Source organism: Ictalurus furcatus, chromosome 13, assembly GCF_023375685.1.
Source record: "Ictalurus furcatus strain D&B chromosome 13, Billie_1.0, whole genome shotgun sequence".
NCBI classification, from domain to species: Eukaryota; Metazoa; Chordata; class Actinopteri; order Siluriformes; family Ictaluridae; genus Ictalurus; species Ictalurus furcatus.
Genome location: NC_071267.1, coordinates 5,327,514 through 5,350,264, shown reverse-complemented (window position 1 = coordinate 5,350,264; position 22,751 = coordinate 5,327,514). Strand labels below are relative to the sequence as shown.

At 37.3% G+C, this 22,751-nt stretch overlaps 3 protein-coding genes across 3 annotated transcripts; all 3 read left to right on the top strand.

Annotated features, from left to right (window-relative positions):
• Positions 1 to 338: 338 nt before the first annotated feature.
• gdf10b (growth differentiation factor 10b) lies at positions 339 to 4,768 on the top strand. The gene is made up of 3 exons (XM_053640599.1): positions 339 to 766; positions 2,507 to 3,369; positions 3,678 to 4,768. The coding sequence occupies exons 1-3, from the start codon at positions 562 to 564 to the stop codon at positions 3,867 to 3,869; spliced, it is 1,260 nt and encodes a 419-aa protein (XP_053496574.1). The 5' UTR covers positions 339 to 561; the 3' UTR covers positions 3,870 to 4,768.
• A 951-nt stretch (positions 4,769 to 5,719) lies between these two features.
• Positions 5,720 to 9,086, top strand: gdf2 (growth differentiation factor 2). Its single transcript, XM_053640600.1, has 2 exons — positions 5,720 to 6,507; positions 6,999 to 9,086. Exons 1-2 carry the CDS (start codon positions 6,189 to 6,191, stop codon positions 7,886 to 7,888), a joined length of 1,209 nt encoding a protein of 402 aa, XP_053496575.1. The 5' UTR covers positions 5,720 to 6,188; the 3' UTR covers positions 7,889 to 9,086.
• A 2,807-nt stretch (positions 9,087 to 11,893) lies between these two features.
• On the top strand, positions 11,894 to 15,839 carry rbp3 (retinol binding protein 3). The gene is made up of 4 exons (XM_053639754.1): positions 11,894 to 13,747; positions 13,849 to 14,039; positions 15,242 to 15,384; positions 15,514 to 15,839. The coding sequence occupies exons 1-4, from the start codon at positions 12,560 to 12,562 to the stop codon at positions 15,837 to 15,839; spliced, it is 1,848 nt and encodes a 615-aa protein (XP_053495729.1). The 5' UTR covers positions 11,894 to 12,559.
• The last annotated feature ends 6,912 nt before the right edge of the window (positions 15,840 to 22,751 follow it).

Here is a 22,751-nt window from a genome sequence, read left to right as displayed (position 1 = left end):
TGAATTAATAATTATTTCGATGCAAGGTCCTCACAAAGCTAGTAAAACAAATGGACATTCCTACACTTCAACTTTCAACTTTTAATTTATATCCAAATATTTTATTTAGTGATATGAACCACATAAAAAAAAACCTGCATGTGTAAGTTGATGTGAACCAGCAACTAAACATTTGTTTTCATAAAATATGAAGTAATGGCAACATCCTATTATACATAGCTATGACGTTTCATTATATGATATATGATATGCATGAATGAGCCCTTTTTCAGCCAGACCCTCCTCATCTGTCACTCTGTCACTGCATCAGGTCTTGTTGTTGTTGTTGTTGTTGTTGTTTTGTTTTTTTTAAACCCCTACGCCCTCCTTGGTCTCGTGCAGGGTGAGGAAACAAGTGCATGAGGCATTTCATGTGCGCGAGCCCGTCTGAACCATCCCTCCTGGTCTGCAGAAGCATCAGCACGCGACTGAACCGCTTAATACCTTGCACCGCTTTCACTTTTTACTATTCGATCGGATACTTCTGCTGGAACTGTCGGCATTACCGTGCATGCGTTTAACATGGCGATTCTTTTCGTTTATGCGCTGCATATTGTTTTGCTTTTTGACTTGGTGGAAGTAAAGCAGAGAGACCCGTTTAAACGGGATGTGGATGCGCCGAGGGACATGCTGGCTGGACACATGTTTAAACTGTACGAAAAATTCAACAAGGAGCGGCAACCACACCGGGACGAAAATACAGTGAGGAGCTTCCAGGCACTTCCGGGTAAAAGAGTTTACATTTGTGTGTGTGTGTGTGTGTGTGTGTGTGTGTGTGTGTGTGTACATTTTCACAAATTTGTTTAGGTTTTAAAGAAAAAAAATATTCTTTTTCTTCGTCTTTTTCTTCTTCTTCTTCCTCTCATTATTATTATTATTATTATTATTATTATTATTATTATTATTATTATTATGAGTAGTAGTAGTATTAGTTGTTGTTGTTGTTGTTGTTGTTGCTGTAATAATAATAATAATAATAATAATAATAATAATAATATGATGATGATGATGATGATGGTGGTGTTGATGATTCGTAGTAATAGTAGTTGTTGTAATAATAATAATAACAGTTATAATAATAATAATAATAATAATAATATGATGATGATGATGATGATGATGATGATGATTAGTAGTAGTAGTAGTTGTGTTGTATAATATGATGATGATTAGTTGTAGTAGTAGTTGTTGTAATAATAATAACAATAATAATAATAATATGATGATGATGATGATTAGTAGTAGTAGTAGTAGTAGAAGTAGTAGTAGTTGTAACAACAACATTTTATTTTTATTATTATTATTATTATTATTATTATTATTATTATTAATATGAGTAGTATTAGTAGTTGTTGTTATAATACTAATAACAATAACAATAATAATAATAATAATATGATGATTAGTAGTAGTAGTAGTAGTAGCTGTGTTGTATAATATGATGATAATGATGATGATTAGTAGTAGTAGTAGTAGCTGTGTTGTATAATATGATGATGATGATGATTAGTAGTAGTAGTAGTAGTAATAGCTGTGTTGTATAATATGATGATGATGATTAGTTGTAGTAGTAGAAGTAGTAGTAGTAATTGTAACAACAACAACATTTTATTATTATTATTATTAATAATAATAATATGAGTAGTATTAGTAGTTGTTGTTGTAATACTAATAACAATAACAATAATAATAATAATAATAATATGATGATGATGATGATGATGATTAGTAGTAGTAGTAGTAGCTGTGTTGTATAATATGATGATGATGATGATTAGTAGTAGTAGTAGTAATTGTAACAACAACAACATTTTATTATTATTAGTAGTAGTAGTAGTAGTAGTATTAATATGAGTAGTATTAGTAGTTGTTGTTGTAATACTAATAACAATAATAATAATAATAATAATATGATGATGATGATGATTAGTAGTAGTAGTAGTAGTAGTAGTAATTGTAACAACAACATTATTATTATTATTATCATTATTATTATTATTATTATTATTATTATTATTATTATTATTATTAAGTCTGATATAGAAATCCAGCTGTGACTTTTTAATTGAATATAAATATAATATTATTTTAAAAATTATTTAAATATTTTAAAATCTCATATATTTTTTAAATCCATTAGAAGGAAAGAGTGGGTACCTCAAACAAATGCACATACTATACAACTTATTTATGGTATAATTTGCTAATGCTACGAAACAGGATATATGTTTGCTTGTTTGTTTTACTATACTTTTTCTGTTTGAGTTGCAGTCTCATAAACTTATTTGGCCATTGTCTGGAGGTTTATGCAGTTAGCTTTCATCAACATCAAAGTGAAAGTATCTTGATTATAGTCTAAGGAAACTGTGAAATCTATGTCTAAACAAAATTCTGCCATGCAGTTTGCTTATTCTCAGTTCTATTAGTACCCTACTCATTGTTTTCGTTGAAATATCCTTTTTTTTAGTGTCCTCCCACAACAAGGTCCACTTTCATTTCAATATGACCTCCATGCCTGAGTCAGAGGTGATCCTATCTGCAAGCCTACACTTCCTCAAGCAACATGGCCGGCTACGGCACTTGAGCTGCCGACGTTCCAGAGGGTCACCATGTCACAGCCAACACCTGCAGCCTTCAACCCCAGTAAAGCTGGTTCTTCGAGGGATGTCACAAAACACGACCTTCCCTGCTCATTTGGGTAACATCACATTGTCCCCTCACAAGAAAGGGCATTGGCAAATGTCTGACGTGTCCTCAATTGTCCAATGGGCTCGTGCTCGAAATGAGCTCTTAATTTCAGTGGAGTTTGACTTTGGAGATTTTCAACAGGATCGCTTCACACCTCACATTTTGCCTTATATTCTGATTTTTGCCAATGACCTGGCCATAAATGAACCAAACAGCATCACCATGAGCTTGCAGAGGTACAGCCCTGTGGGAGAAGAGAAAGGACCCCGCTTTGTCACTTCAAGCTCCAGGATCAGAAGAGAAGCAGAGAACCTACAGAATTTCCTTCCCAACATCCAGTATGATGAGCTAAAAAACAAGGAACTGTGGTACAACACTTACTTTGCATTAAAGCCCAAAACCTTGTCCAAGAGTCAAGCTGGGAGACAAGTCAGAAATGGAGGAAGTATGCCTCCGGAGCTGAGCTTCGATAAAAGGACCATGAAAAAGGCTCGGCGTAAGCAGTGGAGTGAGCCTCGAGTGTGTGCAAGACGTTATCTGAGAGTGGATTTTGCAGATATTGGCTGGAGTGAGTGGATTCTGGCCCCGAAAGCATTCGATGCCTACTACTGTGCGGGAACATGTGGATTTCCCATGCCCAAGGTAAGATCATAATTAAACAGTTAGCAGTGAATAATGTATTTTTTGTCGAATTTGCCAGTATTATTAGATCAAAAGTAACGCAAAAGTCCAATTTAATGTGACTAAGTTTAGCCTTTGTGCAGAATTATGGAGAGAATTGATATTGGTACTCAATGATATTGTGACACTGTTACTCCTGTAGAAACCGATTATGCCAGATCTTCTTAGTGGTTAAATTGAGCACTAAATTGTCTGTCATCCAGATTCTCAACTGTTTATATAATAGTGAACAATTCTCTGATTCTAGCCTCTTTTCTTGTCATCTCCAGGTGGTTCATCCCTCTAATCATGCCACCATCCAAAGCATCGTGAGGGCAGTGGGGATTGTTCCTGGAGTTCCTGAGCCTTGCTGCATTCCTGAGAAGATGAGTGAACTGGCTGTGCTGTTTCTCGACACCAGCAGGAACATGGTGCTGAAGCTCTACTCTAACATGTCTGTGGAGACCTGTGCTTGTCGATAAAGATGATCACCATTGGCATTCATTTTGGTAAAGAGACTATGGACAAACCTTCACAAGACTTTGCGAAGACAAGATACGTATTAGCTGAACAGATGTAACCATTTCAGACACACAATTCGATGGCAGATTTATAAATGTCTACATTTAAGACCTCATAAACTCGAAACTATTAGACCAATGCTGTATGAATTTACAGAAAGTTTTTATCGGTTTTGTATACAGTCTCTTAGTGTAATATGACGTAAATTTTACAGAGAAGTATACCTTAAACTCACAGCAGAAATCTTCTGAAACCACTCGTTCAAAAGAATATTCTCCTAATTTAATAACAGGCAGCATTTTAACATATTTAAACAATTACTGATTAGGCCTTTAAATAATTTGTAAACATTTGGAATAAAAATAAAGTAACATTATAACCCCCTAACCCTATTGTTTTCATAGTGGAAAGAAATGGAACAGTATTAAACCAAAAATGTAATTAATTAAACATTTTATTTAAAAAAAAAAATGCTTATTTGGTTCAAAACATAGCTGGGTAAACTTATTATACATGGATAAATAATTGATACACACATTAATCTCTGTGAGATCTGCTTTGTAACAATAAATGCCTTCAGACAGGAAAACTCTTGCACACTGGTGTGGTGAAATACTGCTGCCACCTAGTGCCAAGGGTCATGCATTCACTTTACTTTGCCTCTTAAATATAAAGATATGAATACTATATTATTTTACATTAAATCATTATTGAGATTTTCAGTCTTAGTAGAGAGTTCTCTGACTTTTACAAAATTACATATTTTAAGAAAATTATTATTTCATTACTCAAATAACTAATAAATTAATTTACTACTTACTTAATTTGGATTCAGTACAGCTCTGTGTGTGTGTGTGTGTGTGTGTGTGTGTGTGTGTGTGTGTGTGTGCGCATGTGTGTTTTTTGAATGGTGGACATAGAGAACAATAGGGAAATGTCCCATAAATAATGATTAAACCTTTAAAACATATATGGAGGTATAATTAAACACCTAATACAGAGTAAAGAATGTGTCAACTATACTTAGTCCAAACAAAAATTGAGAAATGGGAAAGGACAGAAGTCAGCAGGAAATATAGTTACGATTATATTTAAGAGTTAAGAATTGAGTTCTTTACGTCCTGATGGGAAAACACTGTTCCTAGAGAGGTGTGTGTGTGTGTGTGTGTGTGTGTGTGTGTGTGTGTGTGTGCGTGTGTGGTGTTTGGGGGATCTGATTATAAAGTCCAAATCCACAGTGACCCTGACATGGATAAAGCAGTTACCGAACATAGTAAATGTGTCACACAGCGCCACACATGCATCTCAAATTGATATTAATAAACATGGCCTTTCTTTCTCCAATCATTTTTTTGTGGATCGGTCAAGATCCCAGTCCCGATCTACACCTCTAGTCTCCAGAGGGAAGGAGCTGAAACCTGATGTATGTATGCCAAGTAGGAGGGGTCACAAGATATTGTTGTATCCCAATTTCTTAATAAATGGAATTCATTTATTCAAATCCATGTATTGAATTCAAATACATTTATTCAATCATATGTATTCCAGTGAAGATTTGGATGCTCCTATGTTCTTCAAAGAAGCAGTGTTTATCAGTTTCTGTCCGTGCTTGTAGTCTATTCATGGATTTTCCTTATATTCCCTAGGACATTCCTTTAAACAGAGACCCCATCCTCACAATCTAATTATGTGATTGAGAGACAAGCCATAAATTGGTGTGACAGTACACAGGCCAATGTCCTTAATCTCACTAACCCAACAAATGTCCAAAACCATGAAATTAGTAATGAGTATGGAGATTTTGTATAGTATAATGGATACAGACCACTTATTGACATTTACGTTCGAGTAAATATAAAAGTAAGTTGTCGTATTTTGTCATATGAAGTTTCAACCACGTTTATGTATCATACAATAGAATATAGAGGGGCCATCAAGGCAAGAAACCAAACACTCAAATCCTACTGACCCTGGAAGGGGATCAACATTCTTGTGTATCCTTGCATCTCAAGAATCTTACTCATTAGCCCCTAATGTTGGTCAGATGTTTACAAAAACTTCATTAACCACAAGCCCCCAAATGATAACAAACCTTAAAACACAACATCAATTGTCCAGATAAGAACGGCCAAACTGCTACTTCAGTCGTCAAAAGCATGCACTGTTTAATGTACGAGTATGTGAGTGAACTCACAACTGAGGGCTTTTTTCTGGGAATCCTAATTGCAACATTTCTTCCTTAAAAGAAAGCCAGATGTAAACCATAGAGCAAAACAACAATGCAGGGAGTACAATATTTATTGCTTTACCTATGCCTCAGTTTGGTTTGGCTCTGTGAGGGAAAATCAATAACTCAAGTCACTCAGCAAGAAGACAAGAAGTTTGCTCTGGAGGATTACCTAGAGGATCAAGACAACTTGGAAAGCTTTTTTGAGCCTATGAAAGTAGACTTTCTGAAGATGCTGAACTTGTCAGGGGTTCCAATGGAACAGAGGAAAGTTCAGCCTCCTCCATTTATGATGGAGTTGTACAACAAATACGCGTCGGATTTGTCTTCAGTTCCACGTTCTGATGTTATTCGTAGCTTTGTCATACAGGGTAAGGTCAATTCTGTTACGTGTTGATCATACACAACTGCATTTATGTATTAGTGAGCTAAAGTAAAGTACTTTGAGATTAATCTCTTAGGGTAATCTCTGTACTTTGGCTTAACTCATTAATCCAGTTTCACAATATACCTCATATGTTAGGGCCCCCTAATCCCAGTCCTGTAATACTACGTTATGCACTTTGTCTGTTTTTTTACTTCTCTGTAACACTTGACTGAGCTCATGATGAGCTTGATAATTAGCTGATGGTTTCAATAATAAGATCTGACAAAATACAAATTGCAAACCACTGTCATGACTGTTATTTAAGATCATAACATCAAGTGGAATTTCTACTGGTGAATGCACGGCATGTCCTTGTCAGTTCATTATAGTTAGAATCCTGTGCCTAGTTAAAAATGTCTTTCTAAATAGAGTTAACTGCTATTGGATACAAAACCGGTTCAGTTTATTAACAGAATCTGTTTATTTATTTTGCAGACATGACCCAGTCAGTTATCAGTGAGAATAAATCTTCATACAGGCTACTATTCAATGTTTCAATCCCTAGCTATGAAGAAGTCACTGGGGTCCAGCTCCGACTCTTCATGCTGTGGCACAGAAGTCAATCAGCATGCGATGACAGTTTTACTTCCATTAACATTTATAACGTAGCACACATGAAAAGCCAAGAGATATTACACCTTCTGGACAGGAAGGACATCAGTGACACAGAACACACATGGAAGGCTTTTGATGTAACAAGTGCCCTCCAGAGTTGGCTTCAATCAAAGCATGGAGCAGGTGAATTGGAGGTTGAGGTGCAAAGTCGGGGCTGTGGGTCATTTCAAGGGGGAGGCTACAAGATCAGCCTGAATTTGGAGGACAGCACCTCACCTGTTCTAATCGTCTTTTCAAATGACCTTGAGAACAGGAAGAGAAAAGCCAAAACCGAGGTCCAAGAGATGATGACTCATGAAGAAGAGAAATTTTTATTGCGCTTAGATCCCTTGGAACACTATAACACTGAGGTCCACCTGGATCAGCATCGAAGAAGAAAGAGAAATGCACGTAAGAACTATTGTCGGAGAACCTCACTTAAAGTGAATTTCAAGGATATTGGATGGGACAAGTGGATTGTTGCACCCCCTGAGTATGATGCCTATGAATGTAAAGGTGTGTGCAGTTTTCCTCTTACAGATGATGTAACCCCTTCCAAACATGCCATCATTCAAACTTTGGTGAATCTGAGCAACCCCAAAAAAGCCAACAAAGCATGTTGTGTTCCAACAAAGCTGGACCCCTTAACTGTCATGTACCAAGAGAATGGCATTATCACTGTAAGGCACCTTTATGAGGAGATGAAAGTGGCAAAATGCGGCTGTAGGTAATGAGAAAAAAGCTCACTGCATAATCATGCTTGCTCACGTGATGGGCTTCATACCTTCAAACTAGTACATTGTCTGTATGCTTGTAAAAAATCTTTTAAAATTATATTTTCAAATGTAAAATGAATTAAATATCATTCATACATTCATGTATAGTTTATAGCTTTATCCTGTTAATAAAATTAAAACACTTAAATAATGATATTTTTTTAAAATACTTAATTAATTAATAGTGTCATATTTATGTATTTAACACTGGCCTCAAATGCCATTCCATACTTTTTTAAGTTAATTTTTTAAATTAAAAATACAGTTACATTTCAGCATGGCATATTATGGTTACATCAAATGGTCAGACAGTGGTGCTGGACTTACTGCTCCTCACATGAGCTGATATCATTCATTCATCTTCGGTGAGATCTTTATGCTGGTCAGGTTCATGGTGCATCCAGAGCCTTTCCCGGGATACACCCTGGAAGTGGAAGGCCAGTCACACACCATGCACACACATTCACACACTCATTCATACCTAGAGGCAATTTAGACTAGACAGTCCACTTACTGGCATGTTTTTGGGAGGTGGGAAGAAACCGGAAACACGTGACACGTTATATTTAGACGGACAATAACCCGAGCTAAGGATCGAACCATACCACCTTAAATTAATCATCCACTATATGAACGTATCTTTATTTACCTGTTGTTCTTTGATTAAGACCCATGAACACTTGCTTTTTAAAACAAAGAATGCTAAAAAAAAAAAGGTGTATATTTAAATTCATGAATTTATATTTAAAACATGAAAACGAAGTTTAAGAAACATACAAATATAGAATATTATTTGTACTTTTCCTTTATTACGTAATAGTATGAAATGAAATGGTCACTTTATGTGGTAGGAAAAGTGCCGGTGTGTATTTATGTTATTCCGCCTGCAGTTTTCAGCTAAAAGAAGTTTGCGTCTAGAAACTGTGCTCTTTATGAAAGTGTTTAGGCTTTACACTCAACACTTTTGCTCCCCGGATAATATGTAGCTAGTGCCCTCTGCTGAATATTTTGGGGTTTTCCACACAAGCTAAGAGGTGATGTGTACTGTGTATTTGTCTCGTATATGATTCTGTTGTGTTGTCAAATACGTCTTTATAATAAAATAATAATATTTAATCAATTATCTCTTCTGGAGTTCTTTCACTTTCACAAACTTGAACATACAGCGACCTATCCATTTTAAAACATGCATCATTTCCATGCTATTTATATGTTGAATTGATTTGGTGGTGTTTGATGATGTTAAGCATCGTATTACACTTAACTGTCTATAAAATGATTTTTTAGACAGAATATACCGGAAAAATATTAGTGTAATAAACATTTAGTCTATTTAGGAAATTAAAACCACAAAGGCAGACACTATTCTATTATATTTCAAGTTGATTTGAAGGTCATGTAAGCCTTTTTTTTTTTTTGTTCTGTTGGTTGCTCTTGGTAGTTATCCCCTTTCTATTCCCACGCATCTGTATATAGGTCAAAGCTCCTGAAGTCTTAAGGTGAGACTCTCATTTTTCATTGGCTATGGGAAATCAGCAGACAGCACTGCATAAGAGACGGGGTATTAAAAGATCAGACTGGATTAAGAGTACAGTTCACCAATTAACATTCTGCAAAGGGGTGTTATGTAATTTTGTATTGTTAAAATCACAAAGGGCTCTCAGTTCCTGGATAAATCTTCTATTATGATAAAATTATGATAAATCATTTATTATGAGGAAAAAAAAAGAAAAGCAGCTGGCATTGATAAATCTAAGCAATGCTATGCCGTTTTATTTGATTTATGCTTTGCTAAATGCATTTTAGTTGTAAGGAATAGAGTAATACAAAATCACTAATTGAACAAAAATCATACTACAGATTTGTTCCATAAATATTGCGTGCGTTAAACTGTAATGTAACTACAACGCTCCCTTTGGGTCTTGTAAGAAGCCACTGCACAATGATGTCAGCAAATTCAAATTTGGCTTTATATTTCCAAATCCTGTCCTGTATTTGTGTTAGCCTATTGTTACTGTTAAAATATATGATATACTGTTTATCCCACTGTTCCCTAAAGCATATTGTTAACCAGGGGTGGAAAGAATTGGAGTAATTGTACTTCATTACTTGACGTTGGGGTATTTATACAGTACTTGAGTATTACTGAAATTAACTATGTTTACGTAATTACATTTCCAAGACAAACAAAACTCGTTTTTTACTCCTTAAATTTTTATTTAGCGTTTCAAAGTACTTGTTATAAATCTTCTAAGTCTCTTCTTCTCTCATCCAGACAATGACTGTATGCTACATATCAGTCGAATGGGTTTAGCATCTAATCATTTCAGTTTTGCACCAATTCATCATCTACAGCGACCTTCTCGTGCTACACAATGTAGTTAATGCTATAGCTACGTATCTGTGTGCGTCTGAAGATGGATAAGCCACCAGCCTGCAGTGTGGAACTTGAGGATGAGTGCCCTTGGTCCCTAAAATGTTTTAATATGCTGGAGTAAGCAAAAACGCATATAAAATGATGCATCTCCTTAGCCTCCCTAGAAGGCGTGAACTCCAGGTTAGACTGGTATTGATTACAGTAACTAACATAACTTACCTGGCAAGTCAAATTTTAGCTAATGGTAAATATTGCAAAATTACATAGATTGAATCATGTTTTCAGGCAAAAAAGGTGTACTTGCGTTAAAACAAAAATCACCTTCTAACAGTTTTAGATAAGTAATAAAAGTCATTTTTCACATGAAAACATGACATTAACTTTATTTCATCAGTTAAGAATATTTACTTTTAAATACGTGAGTACATTTAAAGGTTTCTTACATTCACCTGAGTAAATCTTTGGCTGGATATTTCACTTTTAATTATTATTTTGACACATTATCTATACTTTCACTTAAGTATAATTTCTCAGTACTTTGTCCACCCTGTTGTTTTTTTCTGAATTTCAATTTAGAACTAATCAAATAAAAAACATGTGGATATTGAAGATCAGATATATATATTTGTAATTTGCATTTATTTGACCAATTTATCATTTAATATATAGACAAATAAATATATTCAATATTTAATACATAGACTATATAGAGTACAGATCACTCAAAAGACCCACATTTTATTACAAAAAAAAAAAAACTTGCACGTGTAGCCACTGCTGCATTTTCTGTTAGCCTATGAGGATGTCTCATCAAACAATTAACAGAAACCGATGAACAAAAGTTCTGGACAATAAATTAATCAGCTACTGAAAATACATCACCATCTGTTACAGTTAACCCAAAAGAAGCCATTTTAAACACCACCAGAGTCACTGTCTGGGTGGGAGATATTTTGCCAAATATAATTCTTATGTACTGTCAAACATAGTTTAACAATAGATTTAATAATATCATTAATCATACCATTAAGAGGCAGTGGTGGCTTGGCGGTTAAGGCTCTGGGTTACTGATTGGAAGGTCGGGTGTTCAAGCCCCAGCGCTGCCACTGTTGGGCCCTTGAGCAAGGCCCTTAACCCTCTCTGCTCCAGGGGCACTGTATCATGGCTGACCCTGCGCTCTGACCCCAACTTCCTGATATGCTGGGGTATGCGAAGAAAACAATTTCACTGTGCTCTACTGTATATGTGACCAATAAAGACTCATTATCATTACACAGCTCCTCTGACTGACATCCAAAAGGTGGTGCAAAAGATATTGGAGATGTTCAGATACAAAATCTCATTTGACTGAAACAAACTAACTAAACTTTTACATGGTCGTTTCTGAAATGGATTTAGCAACCAGACAGTTGCAGGCTCCCTTTCCAGCAGAACATACCAAATTGCACAGAGCATCCGTAATGCTCTCATTACCAACCAGAAAAGTATGGAATGTGTCTGGGGTTGAGCAACATGTTCATGCTGCTGATGCACTGAATGTTACTCTAAAAATAACTGCTACAAAATGCCAGAAACTACAGAAAAGTAAGCACTTGTAAAAGAAGTTGTTAATTGTATTAGGCTGCATATGTCCTAAATAGTACAGTACATGCATGTTCGTACAAAACGTTTCAAAATGTATTTAATGGAGGGTTTAAATAAATATGAATTATCCACTATAAATATATGTATCTCGATATCTTAAAAAGCCAGGAAGTGTTTATGTATTTCAGTCAAATTATTATTATTTTTAATTCTAAAGCATAATGTGCTATTTAGAGTCAGATGCTAATGCCACTATCCACTTCTGAGATGCTTTGTAGCTTTTGTGTGCTTACTGTAATGTATGAATTACATGCCTCTTAAATGACAGGATAGGAATTCATGTACCAGACTACATTTTGTGTATGTTTTAATTGTGTGTTGCTTTATATTTTCATTAAATGTTCACATTCAGTATTATAGTAAACATAAAACATGCTTTGTTTTGGGTCAAGTGCTACGTAATAAGCATATCTTATTAGTTTGTTATTGCCTTACTGTGCAACTGGGGTAATCAGATTAAAGGTTCATTGCAAGGAAAAGTCTCTTATGTGTGTGCTAACAAAAACCGGACTGTGAAAATAATCTCATTTAACAAACCTCTCTGCAGGAAGAAAGCTCACCAGACCTGACATCGCTGTAGTTCCTGAGTACAACAACCAGACAACATGGCTCAAGGTTTAGTACTGTTAGCAACACTGCTAGCCTTTAGCAATGATGTCCACTGTAATTTTTCGCCTACGCTTATTACAGATTTGGCTAAAGTACTTACGGACAACTACTGCTCTCCAGAAAAACTTTCTGGTATGGAAGATGTAATAAGTATTGCCACCAACAACACGGAGATCCTCAGCATCCAAGATCCCAGTATACTTGCCAGTATGCTGACAGATGGGGTTAGGAGTACAATCGGTGATCCTAGAGTAAAGGTCACTTATGATCCAGATTATATTCCAGCAGCACCTCCAGGAATTCATGACATCCCACCAGAGCAACTGGCTGCTGTGGTCAAGGGCACGGTAAATGTAGAGGTACTAGAACATTTCATTGCCTACCTGAAGATTCAACATATTATTGGGGAAGAGATCGCTCAGAAGATCGGGCCACTTCTGGTGCAGCATGTTTGGGAGAAAGTTCTTCCCACCTCAGCCATGATCCTGGACCTTCGTTATGCTGTTAGTGGGGAACTGTCTGGCATCCCTTATATTGTCTCCTATTACACTGATGCTGAGCCTCTTATCCATATTGACTCTGTGTATGATCGTCCTTCAAACAGCACCACTGAGCTCTGGTCCATGCCCACCTTATTGGGAAAAAGGTATGGAAACTCCAAGCCCTTGATCATTCTAACAAGTAAGAACACTGTTGGCGTTGCAGAGGATGTTGCTTACTGCCTGAAAAACCTCAAACGAGCTACAATTGTTGGAGAAAATACAGCTGGAGGATCTGTAAAAATTGACAAGATTAAGCTTGGTAATACTGATTTCTATGTTTCTGTACCTGTGGCTAAATCCACCAATCCCATCACTGGCAAAAGCTGGGAAGTCAAAGGAGTGGCACCAGATGTTGAAGTCAATGCAGAAGATGCCACTGATGCTGCAATTGCAATCATTAAGCTTCGGGCGGAAATCCCTGCAATTGTTAAGTCTGCAGCCTCTTTGGTTGCAGAAAACTATGCTTTTGGCAGCATTGGGGCTAATGTAGCAGAAAAGTTAGAGGCTCTGGTGGCCAATGGAGAATACAGCATGATTTCCTCAAAGGATGAACTGAAAGCGAAGCTCTCAGCTGATCTTTTAATACTGTCAGGGGACAAGTGCCTGAAAATTACAGACAACACCCCTGTGCTGCCTCCAGTGGTAAGAAGTGGTATAGTGGATCTTGTTCTTTTAATTTCACCCACTAGTTTACATATTTAATTTGCATAACTGTCTACGAATCATTTCTTTTTTCTCTACAGAGCCCTTCACCAGAAATGTTTGTTGCAATTATTAAAGATTCATTTCACACTGATGTATTTGAGAACAACATCGGTTACATGCGCTTTGACATGTTTGGAGACTTTCCACAACTCGATGCAGTTGCTCAGATCATTGTGGAGCACGTTTGGAACAAAGTAGTGGATACAGATGCTATGATTATTGACCTCAGGTAAACTCTCATTTCTAGTTCTCTAGACATAGATTACACTTGGTTCTACACTACACTTCATGTGCTACACTTCATTTTCTTATTATACTGGAATTTAAAATGATGTTTATTTATTTAGAGCTGCATTCACAGCTGGTGACTAAACTCAAACAGTTATGTCAATATTTATGCAGTGAAAGTTCTTAGGGAACTTAGGGAACTTCTGAGTTCCCCATTAAGGTTATGCAACCTGCCTGTGTGTAGTTCATCTCAGGTTGCTAGATTTTTCTTGAGTAGAAGCATCTAGACCATGCCCTACAAACCTGAGCCTTAAGCTTGAAAAAAAAAATCAGGGATAGAAAATGTGGACAGAAGATGATCACTTTTTTCCCCTTTGCTCTCAAATTAAAACAATATAACATAAAAGCATGAGACTATATTGCAAGAGAATATATTGCATTTTTTTTTTTTTCAATTTGCAATATGGCTTCCACTGTCATTATTCGGAAGCTTGTAAAATAGCCACATAAAATAATGCCAATGCATTTGTTTATTCAATCCGCTCTCCTGTAAAAAAAAAAAAAAAAAAAAAAAAAAAAAAATGCACTCACGGTTTAAAGGATACATTGAGTATTCAATGCCTTCGCTTACAAGTCACATTAAGTAAGTGTAGTTTATCATTTTTACACCGCCCCCCCAAAGAATTTTGCCTTAAGATTAGCAATGTCTTCTATTAAGATACTCCAACATGTTTTTGCAGATTTTAAAAAGAGAATAATATTAATTAGTTAATAGTGTTATATTTGTGCATTTAACCTTGGCCTTAAATGGCATATTTTTGGAAGGTGTACATATAGCCCTAAATTTCAGAGTGATATATTGTGATTAGATCAAACTGTCAGACAGTGACACTGTACTTAATACTGCTCCTTGTTCAAGCCAATATTATGCAAAAAAAAAAAAAAAAAAAAGAAGAAGGGAAAAAAGGCTTAAGTGCATGGTCAGAATCATGTGTAATCGAGACACACCACAAATCCAAATCACAAGGCCCACATGACTGTCTGAATAGCCTATAATTAAGTCTGAGGTGTGAATACCAATTTCAGTTTTAAATCCTCACTGCATACATTTAACACTATTCTGAATACATCCCTTATACAGTTATTAACCTTATTCACGTTCATTCTTCAGAGATATTTATCATAACTCAAATTGTTTTGAAGGAACAACATTGGAGGTTCCACAAAAGCGATTGCAGGATTCTGCTCTTACTTCTTTGATGATGGCATGCAGATTGTGTTGGACAAACTATATGACAGATCCTCTGGCACCACAAATGTACTTGTCACCCTTCCAGAGTTGACAGGTTGGAGATATCTCATATTCTTTGTAATTGCAGGTCATATTTCCCGTTAAATACTTCACCGGTTGAGATGTTTTGTGATATGACATTTATAAACCCTGCAGTAACTGATCATACCTGCCCTTTTCTCAGGTAGAAGATATGGCTCCAAGAAAGGCCTACTGATCCTGACTAGTGGAGTGACAGCTGGTGCAGCAGAGGAATTTGTTTATATCATGAAGAAGTTTGGCCGTGCCATGATTGTAGGTGAGCCGACCCATGGCTCCTGCCAGCCACCGAAAACTTTCCAAGTAAGCGACAGTGAAGTTTTTCTGGCAATTCCTATCACCCACTCAGACACTACCCAGGGTCCTGCCTGGGAGGGAGCTGGAATTGCCCCTCATGTTGCAGTGTCTGCCAATGAAGCCCTGGATGTGGCCAAGGGTATACTTAACAAGCACTTTTTAGGCCAGAAATAAGTTTCCAAAACAGGACATGCTGGGAAGAGACAAATGGTCTAGGAGAGGAAAGTTAGAAGTAAAGGTGCCATTGTACTTAATTGTGCTAGATTTCTGAAGAAAACTAGAAAACTCATACCCTCATCTTCTCCAGTGACTTAGACCTTTCTTTCATCCCATTCTATTTAGAGAACAGTGGCATACACTCAAACACAAATACATTTTGAAAATGATTTGAAATAATACTTAAATTTGCTATTTCATACCTGTTGAACCATATTTACATTATGTTTAGCACTGTCTGTTTTGTCAAGTTCTGTCCATGAAAATGGAAATGTTGTTTTACACTGTAACTTCAACATGCTAATCTGATGCTTCATAAAAATTTAATTAAATGGAAATTTATAGTTTGAGAATTTTTCCATGTCCGAAAAGCACTTTCTAGTTGTGTCTTATTTATATTTGGAGAAGCTGAACTGTATCGAAATGACTGCAATGGGGGGGAAAAGCTTTTTGACAAATCAGTCTAGTCCACAGAAGGCTTTTTACAAATGGTAAAATCAGCAAAGAAAGAAATGTATATCTAAATGCTAATAACGAAGAGTCAAATGACTTAATAATCTTTTACAGACCTCATAACCTCACCTTTCTCAAACACCAGGAAATGTTCAGCTAAATGTGAAATATCAAACCATCCAGAAGATGGCAGTACACCACTTATACTCAATAGTCAGAAGCGTATTGTACATTGAGACTGGGTAGAACACTATGTGAAGTCAGAAGAGTTTAACACAACAGTGAAAAGAAACTCAATTATTTAAGTAAGTAATTATGTTTCTGTGTAAGAATCCAAGTTTTTAAGAGAGAAATTTTCTAAATGGGAATCTGTAATGGAGTAATGAATTGTAATGGAGTGAGTTTTTTTAAGCTAATATACTAAGGTGCATGTAGTCACACAAAAGAAAGGCCTGATATTTGAAATGAAGTTAGCCAAGATAAGAAGTCATTCTGGAGCCAGCAGCTGCTGGGAGTTATGAATTTAGAGCGAGGTACGTCTAAGAACAATGGAATGTTTCGGGGACATGGCATTGTGGTAGGTACAGGGATGTTACTGAACTGTCGCTTAGGGGCTCAAAGCTTGATATTCTTACAGGGCCCCCTAGTGGCTGGGTAGTTATGGATGCCTTTAAAGAACTAAGTAGCTAGTTAAGATATGAGAGGAATATATACTGAAAGCATTAGGATTAGTCATGGGTGTGCATTGTTGCTGACAGAATTCCCTTCATATAAGATAGACATGTGCTACAATAATACATTGGGTAGTACCCCTGACTCCCTACCCTAAAGAGTGGGTGGGTGGCTAATTATCCTGAGGATGGACATTGGGGGCAGGGGTGGTTGGGGCAGTGGTGGCTTAGCAGTTAAGGCTCTGGGTTACTGATCAGAAGGTCGGGGGTTCAAGCCCCAGCACTTCCAAACTGCCACTGTTGAGCCCTTGAGCAAGGCCCTTAACCCTCCCCACTCCAGGGGTGATGCATCATGGCTGCCCCTGCACCCTGACCCAGCCTCCTGACAGGCTGGGGTATGCGGAGAAAACAATCTCACTGTGCTCTACTGTATATGTGACTAATAAAGACTCATTATCATTGATACTCATTCAATTTTCTCTGGAAAACTGTAGGAGCAAGTCAATAACAAGGGGGAGGACAATGAAAACTGTTGACCTGCCCAGTACCTACATCACAACATGATTTGTGAATTTGTATGCAGTCATGTGAAAAAATAAATACACCCCATGGAAATTGTTGTCTTTTTATGACGTATTTGGACAAGCAAACATTCAAACCTCTTTGAAACAGAGCCTATTAATAAAGGTGATACACTCTATCAAATGACACATAAAATTGACATTTTGTGGTAATTTTCACAATTTAAATGAAAAAAACATAGATCAGTCACATGTAAAAAGTAAGTACACCCCTACGTTTATATGTGTATATACAGTATCTCACAAAAGTGAGTATACCCCTCACATTTTTGTAAATATTTGATTATATCTTTTCATGTGACAACACTGAAGAAATGACACTTTGCTACAATGTAAAGTAGTGAGTGTACAGCTTGTATAACAGTGTAAATTTGCTGTCTCCTCAAAATAACTCAACACACAGCCATTAATGTCTAAACCGCTTGCAACAAAAGTGAGTACACCCCTAAGTGAAAATGTCCAAATTGGGCCCAAATTGTCAATATTTTTTGTGGTCACCATTATTTTCCAGCACTACCTTAACCCTCTTGGGCATGGAGTTCACCAGAGCTTCACAGGTTGCCACTGGAGTCCTCTTCCACTCCTCCATGATGACATCACGGAGCTGGGGGATGTTAGAGACCTTGTGCTCCTCCACCTTCCGTTTGAGGATGACCCACAGATGCTCAATAGGGTTTAGGTCTGGAAACATGCTTGGCCAGTCCATCACCTTCACCCTCAGCTTCTTTAGCAAGGCAGTGGTCGTCTTGGAGGTGTGTTTGGGGTCGTTATCATGCTGGAATACTGCATACTGATCATGCTCTGCTTCAGTATGTCACAGTACATGTTGGCATTCATGGTTCCCTCAATGAACTGTAGCTCCCCAGTGCCGGCAGCACTCATGCAGCCCCAGACCATGACACTCCCACCACCATGTTTGACTGTAGGCAAGACACACTTGTCTTTGTATTCCTCACCTGGTTGCCGTCACACACTCTTGACACCATTTGAACCAAATAAGTTTATTTTGGTCTCATCAGACCACAGGACATGGTTCCAGTAATCCATGTCCTTAGTCTGCTTGTCTTCAGCAAACTGTTTGTGGGCTTTCTTGTGCATCATCTTTAGAAGAGGCTTCCTTCTGGGACGACAGCCATGCAGACCAATTTGATGCAGTGTGTGGCGTATGGTCTGAGCACAGACAGGCTGACCCCCCCACCCCTTCAACCTCTGCAGCAATGCTGGCAGCACTTATACGTCTATTTCACAAAGACAACCTCTGGATATGATGCTGAGCACATGCACTCAACTTCTTTGGTCGACCATTGCGAGGCCTGTTCTGAGTGGAACCTGTCCTGTTAAACCGCTGTATGGTCTTGGCCACCATGCTGCAGCTCAGTGTCAAGGTCTTGGCAATCTTCTTATAGTCTGGGCCATCTTTATGTAGAGCAACAATTTCTTTCAGATCCTCAGAGAGTTCTTTGCCATGAGGTGCCATGTTGAACTTCCAGTGACCAGTATGAGGGAGTGTGAGAGCGATGACACCAAATTTAACACACCTGCTCCCCATTCACACCTGAGACCTTGTAACACTAACAAGTCACATGACACCGGGGAGGGAAAATGGCTAATTGGGCCCAATTTGGACATTTTCACTTAGGGGTATACTCACTTTTATTGCCAGCGGTTTAGACATTAATGGCTGTGTGTTGAGTTATTTTGAGGGGACAGCAAATTTACACTGTTACACAAGCTGTACACTCACTACTTTACATTGTAGCAAAGTGTCATTTCTTCAGTGTTGTCACATTAAAAGATATAATCAAATATTTACAAAAATGTGAGGGGTGTACTCACTTTTGTGAGATACTGTATATATTTATGTTAATGATTACATTTATGTGTACATATATATATATATATATATATATATATATATATATATATATATATATATATATATATATATATATACACTTCAAATCCATATAACTAGAATCAGGTGCTGAAGATTGGGTACCAGTAATTAGAGCCTGCTGTGGGAGTGCAGGTGGAACCTGTCTTATTTATACCACTCTCATATCTAGTGTCTGCTGTTTCCTTTGTTATTGAGGTGTGTTGTGTCATCATGCCAAGCTCTATGCCAAGAGTTCTGTAAGGCCTTCAGAAAAATGTTTGTGGATGCCTATGAGTTTGGCAAGGGATTTAAAGAGATCTCCTAATTATTTTAAATACATCATTCCACTGTAAGGAAAATCATCTACAAATGGTGCAAATTTGAAAAGACTGCCAAGTTGTCCAGGTTTGTCCGAACCAGCAAATTCAGCCCAAGAGCAGACCATCTGATGCCAAAAAAAAGTCTCCAAGAACCCCAAAATTTCATCACAGGATCTGCCAGTAAGTTTTACAACTGTTGGTGTCAAAGTGCATGCTTCTACAATCAGTAAGAGATTGCATCCATTTAACCTGCATGGGAGGCGTGCCAGGAAAAACTACATTTTGCCAATGAGCAAAGACCATGCCTTTTGGAATAATGTGCTCTGGACAGATGAATCAAAGACAGAGTTGTTTGGCCACAGTAACAGCAGACATGTTTGGCGCAGACAAAAGACAGCTTCTCAGACTGAAAAGATTGAAAAATGATGGCTGGATATTCTGATCGTTCTTGTTCCTTATTCTGGTGAGCCAGCTGTTGTTATCCTAAATTAGCACTGGCCTCCCAAAATGGAAGTGTGTACCCCAACCAGTTATATAAAGGAATCTTCATGGGAGGATGTAGAATGGTTTACAGTTGATAGCACTTTTTCACTTCCTCGTGCCTTTATTTTGAGAGGATGGTTGAAGGCCATCTGGAAAGCTTTTCTGTAGAATTTCCTCAGAAAAAAAGGTTCCGCACGGTGATGTATTTGAATATGAGATTACAGATTACATACACACTGCTGGGTTTCTGTGTGTAGACTATCATGACATTGTTTAGCTGCTAATGAGCAGGGCAAAGGGGAAAGGGGACTGGTGTGAGCCCCCTGCTGGACAAACATTTCACACCTCTCCACAATAACGTTGGCACAAATATAAAATGGACAGCAGAACTAAAGCTTTTTTAGTAGGCTAGGTAAATATATATATATATATATATATATATATATATATATATATATATATATATATATATATATATATTTCATATGAGCCATTACTGTGCGACATCACAAACAAATTTAATGCTGAACACGGGCATCCCCAAAACAGGCAGAAATTAAATTTTTTTGGCCTCTGATAAAAATGGTTAAAACAGAGCCTCTGGCTCACCTTGTGCATTAGGTTTGAAACCAAATGCAAAATTCTTTTCTTTGCTGCAGTTAATTCTAAAGTAATCTTCATCTTCACCTACAGGCCTCTCTTGCATCAATTAAGGACACTGTTCATGAATCCACTATCAGAAAGACACTGGGCAAAAACTGCATCCATGTAAGAGTGGAGAGGTGAAAACTACTACTAACCTAGAAGAACATTAAGGCTCATCTGAATTTTGCCAAAACACACCTTGATAATCCTCAAACCTTTTGGGAAAATATTCTGTGGATTGATGAGTCAAAAGTGGAACTGTTTGGAAGACAGGGGTCTTGATACATCTGGCATAAACCGAACAACGAATTCCACAAAACTAACATCATACCTATGGTCAAGCATGGTGGTGGCAGTGTGATGGTGTGGGGATGCTTTGCTGCTTCAGGGACTGGGCAACTTGCAATAATTGGGGGAAACATGAATTCTGCTCTCTACCAGAAAATCCTAAAGGACAATGTACAGTCCAACACATAGGAGTAAGTCATAGTTCTAGAAGTAAGTGAAAGACTGATCTCCAGTTATCAAAAGCGTTTGGTTGAAGTTATTGCTGCTAAAGGTGGCACAACCAGATTTTAAGTTTAAGGGGGCAATTAGTTTTTCACATGGGTGATAGAAGTTGGATAACTTTTTTGCTTCAATAAAAAAAATTGTGTGTGTGCCTTTGTTTTATGTTGTATTTCGTTTGAAGATCTAAAACTATTTAGTATGAGATACACACAAAAACATAAGAAATCAACCGTTTCACAGCACTGTACATACATACAGTGGTGCTTGAAAGTTTGTGAACCCTTTAGAATGTTCTATATTTCTGCATAAATATGACCTAAAACATCATCAGATTTTAAGTCCTAAACAATATTATACTTGGACATTTATTTATTGAGGAAAATGATCCACTATTACATATCTGTGAGTGGCAAAAGAATGTGAACCTTTGCTTTCAGTATCTAGTGTGACCCCCTTGTGCAGCAATAACTGCAACTGAGTCATTTTAGCCCGTTCCTCAGTACAGAACAGCTTCAACTCTGAGATGTTGGTGGGTTTCCTCACATAAACTGCTTGCTTCAGGTCCTTCCACAACATTTATATTGGATTAAGGTCAGGACTTTGACTTGGCCATTCCAAATCATTAACTTTATTCTTCTTTAACCATTCTTTGGTAGAACGACTTGTGTGTTTAGGGTCATTGTCCTGCTGCATGACTGAATTTCTCTTGAGATTCAGTTCACAGACAGATGTCCTGACATTTTGCTTTAGAATTCGCTGATATAATTCAGAATTCATTGTTCCATCAATGATGGCAAGTCGTCCTGGTCCAGATGCAGCACAACAGGCCCAAACCATGATACTACCACCTCCATGTTTCACAGATAGGATAAGGTATTTCCTTTCTCCAAACATAAAGCTTTCTCATTTAAACCATCCATCCATCCATCCATCTTCTATACCGCTTATCCTTCTCAGGGTCACAGGAAACCTGGAGCCTATCCCAGGGAGAATCGGGCACGAGGCGGGGTACACCCTGGACAGGGTGCCAATTCATTTAAACCAGAAATTCTATTTTTTGTCTCATCTCTCAACAAAACATTTTTCAATGGAAAAGGCAAGGTTGCGTTGGACTTTAACAGGAAACATGGCAAGCACTTCAAACACGACACTGTTGCCAAACGTATTAACAAATTCAAAAAGATGTTGCAGACCAATCAAGAAGTGGACGTCCACGAACATCTACTGACAAAAGCTCAACCAATGTGCTGCTGGCATACTGTACATATTCCGCTATGTATGGAGAATTTTGGGATACCTTCTAATATTTAAATTAGTATAATTTTAATCAT

Coding starts and splice junctions, on each gene's coding strand:
- gdf10b (XM_053640599.1), top strand. CDS start 562: ATGGCGATTCTTTTCGTTTATGCGCTGCATATTGTTTTGCTTTTTGAC. Junction 767..2,506: donor GAGCTTCCAGGCACTTCCGG/GTAAAAGAGTTT, acceptor CCTTTTTTTTAG/TGTCCTCCCACAACAAGGTC. Junction 3,370..3,677: donor GTGGATTTCCCATGCCCAAG/GTAAGATCATAA, acceptor TGTCATCTCCAG/GTGGTTCATCCCTCTAATCA.
- gdf2 (XM_053640600.1), top strand. CDS start 6,189: ATGCAGGGAGTACAATATTTATTGCTTTACCTATGCCTCAGTTTGGTT. Junction 6,508..6,998: donor TCGTAGCTTTGTCATACAGG/GTAAGGTCAATT, acceptor TTTATTTTGCAG/ACATGACCCAGTCAGTTATC.
- rbp3 (XM_053639754.1), top strand. CDS start 12,560: ATGGCTCAAGGTTTAGTACTGTTAGCAACACTGCTAGCCTTTAGCAAT. Junction 13,748..13,848: donor CCCCTGTGCTGCCTCCAGTG/GTAAGAAGTGGT, acceptor TTTTCTCTACAG/AGCCCTTCACCAGAAATGTT. Junction 14,040..15,241: donor GCTATGATTATTGACCTCAG/GTAAACTCTCAT, acceptor ATTGTTTTGAAG/GAACAACATTGGAGGTTCCA.